This window comes from Propithecus coquereli, unplaced genomic scaffold (assembly GCF_000956105.1).
Source record: "Propithecus coquereli isolate 6110/MARCELLA unplaced genomic scaffold, Pcoq_1.0 Scaffold62, whole genome shotgun sequence".
NCBI lineage: Eukaryota > Metazoa > Chordata > Mammalia > Primates > Indriidae > Propithecus > Propithecus coquereli.
The window spans coordinates 1,114,112-1,122,496 of NW_012152174.1; the positions used below are offsets into that span (position 1 = coordinate 1,114,112).

The 8,385-nt window shown below is 37.8% G+C and overlaps 1 protein-coding gene across 1 annotated transcript in view; it reads right to left on the bottom strand.

The window, feature by feature from the left end:
* The window catches only part of EPB41L4A (erythrocyte membrane protein band 4.1 like 4A), a 311,568-nt gene that overhangs the window by 18,545 nt on the left and 284,638 nt on the right, over positions 1-8,385 (bottom strand). Inside the window, exon 18 of the mRNA XM_012659525.1 lies at positions 3,241-3,360. Coding sequence (XP_012514979.1) covers positions 3,241-3,360 — 120 coding nt within the window. The remainder of the gene's footprint in view (positions 1-3,240; positions 3,361-8,385) is intronic.

An 8,385-nucleotide genomic window follows, 5' to 3' on the forward strand; every position in this document is an offset into this window, starting at 1 on the left:
TTTCGATGAAGACAATCTTTTCAAAAATGGTAGTGGAGTAACTGGACAGACACGTGGGAAAAAACTCTCTCTCTACCTCATACAAACACAACAATTAACTCCAGAGAGATCACAGACCTAAATATAAGAGCAAAGTCTACAAAATTGCTAGAAAAAGATATAAGACTATCTGTGACCAAAGGGTAGGTAAATATTCCTTAATATAAAAAAAATTCTTAACTATAAGTGAAATAAATTATATAGATTGGTCTACATCAAAATTAAAAATGTCTGCTCATCATAAAACAATGTTAAGAACATGAAAAGGCAAACCACAGCCTGGGAGCAAATATTCACAATACACATATCTGAAAAATAACTTTATCCAGAATACATAAGTAATTTACAAATGAATAATAAAAAAAGACAACCCAATCAAAATGGACAAAAATTTGGACACTTTAAAAATGAAGATATATGAATAACCAATAAGCACACAAAAATGTGGTTATTATTATCAGTAACCATAGAAATGCTATTAATAATCAAGACCACAATGGAATACGACTTCAAACCTACTAGAATAGCTAAAATTCACAAGATCAACACAATCAAATATAAGCAAGAATGGGGCAGAATGAAAACTCTCATACATTGCTAATAGGGTGTAAAATAATATGAGCTCTTTGGAAATCATTTTGGTAGTTCCTTATAAAATTAAACTGCAAATACTGTCTAACTCTGAAATTTCACGCCTAGGTATTACCTGAGACAAAAGAGAACAGATTCCAGAGACGCACCTGCACAGAATGTCTGTGGCAGCTTTTAACACAATGGCAAAAACTGGAAACAATCCAAATGTCCATCAAGAGGCGAATGGATAGACAAATTGTGGCATATTGATACAAAAAATTTAAGTGGCCACTGATAGCATGAATGGATCCCACAAATATTGTTTCATGAAAGAAGCCAGATTTTTAAAAAGCATATTATGTAATGACATTTATATAAAGTTCAACAGAGACAAAAACTAATCTATGACGATAGAAATCAGAACAGTGGTCGCCTATGGGGGTGGACACTGACTAGAAGGACCATGAGGGAACTTTCTGGATGATGGAAATAGTCTACATCTCAACTGGAAGAATGGACATACTATGCACACATCTGTCAAAATTCAATGGACTGTACACTTAAGACAAGAGCATTTGACTGTATATAAATTTCACCTCAAATTACCTCAATTAAAACAAGTTTATTCCTTAGGCTGTTAAATGAACCTCAGATCACTCAAAAACAATTAAATTCCCAGGCCCATGTACAAGTATTTGCCCCATAATATAACTGAATTATAGTAATATTCAACAACTTTGAATTATTCTATTTGTCAACTTTATTTATAAATGAATAGTTTCATACTATTGCCTCCAGGAATGTTTTTTGACTTCTCCAAAAATTTATGCTGGGCACACACCTGTAGTCCCAGCTCATTGAGGCAGGAGTATTATTGCTTGAGCCCAGGAGTTCTGGGCGGCCGTGTGCTATACCAATCAGGTGTCCATGCTAAATTTAGCATCAATGTGGTGACCTCCCAAGAGCAGGGGACCACCAGGTTGCCTAAGGAGGGTTGAATCAGCCCAGGGTGGAAACGGAGAAGGTCAAAACTCCCATGCTGATCATTAGCAGGATTAAGCCTATGAATAGCTACTGCACTTCAGCCTGGGCAACACAGCAAGACCCCGTCTTTTAAAAAAATTTTATATACAGGATTTTTCCTATTTTACTTTTCCTTTTTTAAATAAGTAAAATGCACTACTGGCATTTAACTGAACTTAGAATGCTTCAGACGTGATTAGAAAAACTGAATGCTGTTTTAAGATTTAATATCAAGTTACCAAACTTTGTGTGTAACAAGTCTCTCATAGAAAAACATTCCACGTGTAAAGGTAAACGTGTGGTGGTAAAAGATTTACCTGTGCCTATGCTGGATCTGATCTTGGGTTCTGCACCTTTTGGTTAAACAATTATATATTCAATGAGGTCTGATTCTCTCATATTTAAACCACCCTTTTTTAATGGGGTTGGGAGGAGGTGCTATCAAGACAAAAACTTTTTATTAGCTTCTGTTGCCCCCAAAAAACATTATAGAATAATAAATAAATTTGTTAGGGTATATGCTGAGTAGTGACTACTGGCAGGCTTTCTGTCACAAAAGAAATAGTCATCACTCATTATGATGTACTACTGATAAAAAAAGAAAAATCTACACACTGTGGGTTAACTTCTAACTGAAAGGTAAACCTCTAAGACTAAGAAGTGTCCCTTAGTGTCCCACAGCACAAAGGCCCTGGGGTGTACCGTGCAGAGTCCTCTCCTGGCCTCAGTTAACCTTATCTGGTACTCACAGCTGTCCTCGGTCACCCTTCTGCCTGGCTCCCTCACAGCCACCCCCTACCGACCACCTAGTATGTCTCCAGAACCACTCCCAACATCCTTCCATTCCCTTATCTTAGACACTTGGCCGTAATCCCCCCTCCCATGAGTAATCAACCCCAGACATCTAACCACCCACAATCACAAAAAGGATCTGTACTTAGTCTTGGTTCACTTTAAAAAGGTATGCTTTGGGAAATGGAGAGGTGGGGGTGTCTAAATCTTGGTGATGTACAGATTTAAAAAACAAAAAACACCATATATAAACTTTATCAGCTCAAAGAAAACTAAATGGGGGACGGGCAATCTCACTGTTACGGGGTAACTGTGCTCAGACATGGCATTGCCTAGCAACAGGAGGAGCACGCACATCCCAGCCTTGGGGTGTAATGAATCACTCGCTGACTACTGCTCACAAATGGTAATTTGATGGGAAGATATTCACATCTGGTTCAATCTGGACGAGACTTCAGAGAATTGTGCAGACTGAAATTGAGAGAAGCAGCAGGTATTTCACCAACAGCCAGACTCCATGAAAAGGAGACCATTCCTATTTACTCAGTGGAATGTATGCTTCTGTTTAAAAGCAGCACAAAACAAAACAAAAATATGCTTCTGACAGCCTTGTTTTCATAACATTTCATTTTGGCTGTGCTCCAACTTCTACAGCTCCAAATATAGTTAATGAATGTCACAAATATAAGAAGGTAAATATGAAAAACAACAGGATAATCATGGTTGAGCTAAACCACTTTAGAACACCCAAGCAGCCACTTGCTACTTAAAGCGCATTGTTTTTGAATCGAGGTATAAAGAGAGTCCACGTACGAGCGGGATCTGTGTCTGGATCGCCTGTTGTTGGGGTCTGCTTGATTTTTTTCCTTTTGTCTCCTCAATACAGCTTCCCACTGAGGCGCTGAATCAACCATATCATTCTCCTGCCGTATTCTGAAAAGAAAAACCATTCATCTAAAGTTAACACCCACATACACAGTGCCTTGTTTATGGTTCATCCCAAACTTGCTTGTAAAACTTATTTGAGAAGCAGAAAATTTATTATCATCACTGAAAGTTAAAAATGTATATAACTGGATTAATATGTCCATAAGTAGGTGTGACATACATAAGTGTATATTAAATATGTACATATACGTTATTTTCAGAATTCTGACTTAAAATTTTCTAAGAAAAAGACATGTGGCAAATAAAAACTCCTTTAAAATATACTTAAGTTTTGGCTAAAGAAACAGTGGTATCTGCTATAGAGCCAATCGTAACCTACGAAACAATATCATTTTTTAAAAATGTGCTAGTAAAAATAGCAAGAAATGATTTTACTTTGAAATGATCCTAATAATTCACATTAATTGTCAAAAGTTTTCCTCAACAACAGGTGCCAGAAAAAATTCCCATTTTTTAAGATGGAATACCAGAACTATAAAAGGTTAAATAAAGTGGCATAACACGTTGGCAGCCGAGTAAGCGCACACCATTCTGCCCATGGCTGTCACATGTTGAAAGGGGAATGAGGGCTGGATACCGATGTGGCCAGGTGCCAGACAAGGACTGTAAAGGAGAGGAAGGGAGACAGGGGAAGGACTGGGAGTGTAGGCACCTGCCCTGTGAGATCACAGGTCAGTGTTACCAAATCTTCTCATTCTTAAAAACAGATAATCCCTAAACCTGGATTTTTAAAACGAACTCTTCCAAGTTTCAAGTATTGACAACCATTTCCAAATTTTAAAGCACTGTATGGACCTAATAAAACCCCTGCATGGACCACGCTGAGCCTGCAGAAGTTTTGGACTTCTGCTGCATCAAGGTTTTTTAATAGCGAGGTGCAGTGCTGGGGGAGAAGAGGGGCAGCGAGTACTTAATTCATGTGTAAATACTGTCTCAAATGCATTGCAGTGATGCTGTGAAGCGGTGAGTATTCCTTGCAAAAACCAAACACCTGTTATTTGAATAGTCAACTTATAACTTACGTAAGCTCTTCAGGAAGCTGCTACAGAGTGTGTGTCTCCCAGGGTGGAGAGAGCAGCAGAGAATTGCTAGGGACTCACCCAAGTACTGACAATGTATGAGCGTAGCTGCTTCAGGACAAAAGCGGAAAGAACAGACACGTTTGGGCCATTCTCTCTCTGAGAACATTCTCTCTCAGAACAGATGTCTATTGGTTCCTCTGTTACAGCATTTAGTACAGACTGTGGGGTGGATATCTGAGCTGGCTTATAAGCGCGAATTAGCGACAGGTGACAAATGTTCATTTCACATAGAACTTAAACAAAGATAACGTAAAGGAAATTGAAGTTAAAAGAACAGCATCTTATGAGGAAGAAACTAAAGGGGAATTGTGTTAAGTAAAAAATTATCTGTAACATACTCCAAGCCTTTGATGTATGTGTATTTCCTCACTGAAGTTTTCATTTCTAATAGGCTATTATTTGAAGATTAACAGGAAACAGTCACGGTATTTTTCACAGATTTAAGAATGTAGTTCCCTCTCTCATAGCGTGTACTGAGTAAATTAAAATTAAACATATACTGCTATGAACCTTAATATTAGAAATATCTGAAAAAAATGATAAAATGTATTTTTATCACAATTTTTAATCATTCTTTGAAACAAATACTCCCATTTGAAAATGCCACATGGATACATGTGTGCATGCACGTGTGTGCAGGTATACATACACACATTTTTGTGGCTGGAACCTACACTTAGAAGCCTTTCCGTGTATCATGTGACAGTCAGAAACCCCCTGGCCTGGGCAGTTCTGGACATTCCCAGGGCTCAGAGGTCAGGGTTAGGATGAGACAGCCAACGGGGAGGGGTCACGTTGGCAGGGTAGCATCTACCTCGCTACAGGAAGTCACACCTGGATTGCTGGGCCCAGGATCAGACGCAAAAGCCAGGTGTCCTACTTCTAATCCTGGAGTCTTTTAGACTACAGTATCCACTCTGAACAAAATCCCTGCATAGTTTGTGGGCAGAACTAAATTTTACTATGTGAAGTATTTTTATTAGGAAGTCAGGATATCAACTTTTGAAAGGCCAAACCTACTAGCAAGGATGAGGCCTGACTTAGACAAACACACACTTTCTCGAGAGTAGACACATAAAAGGAAGCACCAATACTGTATGTTCATTCTCATCTACTGTGGGATTTAGCTGGTTACCTTCATAATCGGACTTTACTGTGATGATAAAAAAATCAAAACTCCTGAGACGTAAGCACATACATCTTCTGCACCTTGCTAATGATAAGGTCTAAATTAGAAATAATTTCAGATTATAACATGTACCTTTAACTTTTCCAATTGAAAAGCACAATGTACACTACTCTGGTGACGGGCACCCTAAAAGCCCTGGCTGCAGCATTATACAACTCATCCATATTACAAAAACACTTGTACCTCCTTAATATTTTGAAATAAAAATTATTACATTTTAAAAAAAGAGAAATTAAAACAATAAAGTGAGGGCAGAGAACCCTGTCAGCTAATAGCCTTGTGACCCACCATGTTTGAAAGACAGATGCCCTCTACTGGTGATGCTGTTTCATAAATATTCTAACAAGACTCATTAAAAATGTAAGGTCCATTGGAGGGACACAACAGAAGCACGTTTTCCTGAATAATGGGTAGTGTGGCTGCCTTAGTCTGTAATGAAGTTTGAAATTACACCCTTACAAAAGGCTTCTGGTTAATGATGCCTCATTACATCAATGAAAGTGTCATTTCTTCCATTGCTGAACTACTCCAGAAAACACAGGTGCTACGTGGAAAGAAAAAATCCCAGCCCTAGAAGAATATTGTATCACTCTGTCCTTAAGAGGCAGGAGGTAAATATTTTGTTTATACATGAATGAATAAAGAAATCTTTAAATGAAAAAGACATGTCTGCCATAATGATTCTGATTTTTAAGCCTAATTTATTCTTAGGTGTAGAGTATTCAAGTGGTTTTTTGCTCCTTTCCTATATTTTAATTTTGATACATGGATTTAAATCATAAAGAATAAAATACTGCAAGCATTGCATTGACATAATATCTTTTAAAAAGCCAAAATGTGCTCTTACATCATAGCCATGACAATCTCAAGAGGGGAAAAAAGAGTCCACTGTAATTTATACTGGCGATCTATTCATTTTTAAATGTTGCATTTAAAGGTGAACTCCCCAAAAATACCAAATGTTTCTTTCTGTTGATCCAGTAAGTCAGCATTTATCATATGTTGTCTATTTCACCATCTACAACGATAGAGAGTCAACGGCTATAGCAGGAAGTATATCATAATAGGTTTTTAAAAAAATTAATGTATAAGGAAAGAGGGTTGCTCTAGAATAGAGCAAATTCCAGCAATGTTTCAGAATAGAAGAATTCCAATGTATTAATATTTCCTCCATGTCACCAAACTTCAACACTCAACTTTTCCAGACTATCCATGCAGTTTAGATTTTAACTACCTTTGACACTTAATTAAAGTTTGCAAAGGTTTTGAAGATGAAATGCCATATAATCGTTTGATAATAATAATGAAGATAATGACTATTCCTAGTCTCTTTTTTCCTATCTTACCAATTATAGTTCTGCCTCTTCTGCAAAATTTTTCACATTACCAATGAATTCTTACACAAATCCCTGAGTTTTACTTTGTCCTCTCCTTTTAGGAGTTTTGTTCCTAAGAGGACCTTCCTTTACACCAGTTCTTAATTCACTTCTAATCTGCTGAGATAAAGGCCATGTTTAATGCTGAACCTAAGAAATTTTATAGAGCAAATGTTCAACGAAGCTTCAAATGATAGGAGCAATACACATTACTCCTGAGTTCTGAGTAGGACTTTGTGAGAGTGATTAAAAAACACACACACACAAAAATGAACGTTATCATCCTGTACCCTGGGGGGGAAAACGCGTTTGGAATGTTAGCAAACTTAAACCAGTGGAGATTTCTTTCACATAGCCTGAAAATAGGTAGCTGTTTCCTTGGCAAGCATCGTCTACTGTCCTGCCCCTTCTTTACCAATGGGAATAGAGTTCCCAACTCTGTCATTAGCTGATTCCGGGACCTTGCGCAAATCACTTATCTTCTTTGGTCAGGTCTCAGTTTCTTCATCTAAAAAATTATTGCAAAGATCTTTTCTCCCTTTAAAACTCAATGTTTCTCTATTTCCCTTTTATCTCCAAGCCAGTCAGATACACTGAAAGAAACCTCTACTCTTCAACTATAGCACAACGTTCCAGACAATCGCTTCATGTGGCCACTCCACTGCTACAATTAAACCCGCAGTTCCCAACTGACTGTGAACTTGCGTTTCTCATCAACTGCACTCATTTTTGGATCACCTGCTATAAAGCAATCTTCATGGTTTTTGTTTTCTTTTTTCCAGTTTTTCTTCCCCAGGGAAATTTATGTTGGTTCTAGGCATCTGTTGACATACTCCCTTCAGACTAGCTAGCAAAAAAATTCATTGCTTTTCCCACCACCAATAAATTATTCTTATTTGCTCTTAAAGATACTTCTGTCTCTTCCACTTATTCCTTATCCTCCCTGTACTACAACAGACTACCTTTGGTACAATTTCCCTTTTAAACTCTCCTATTTTCATAATTTTACATCTGCTTTGCCCTCACTTGGTACTGTGACGGCATTCCTCCGCCGTGCAGCTTCACACTTCCACAGTCATCTCTGTCAACTTCGATTACGCCCAGGAAGCCCTAAATCATCCACATCAGTCTGTCTAAAGTCGAACTCAGAAACCCTTGCACCTATGACGTGGCAAACACTTTGTTTCCATTGGCTTTGTATGAACTTTCCTTTCCATACCCACAATTTTTACCTTGTTTGCAGCCCTAAATCAGGGGCAGGACAGTAGGCAATACTTGTCAAGGAAACAGATACCTATTTTCAGTCTATGTGAAAGAAATGCCCACTGGTTTAAGTTTGCTAACATTCCAAATACTTTTTTTT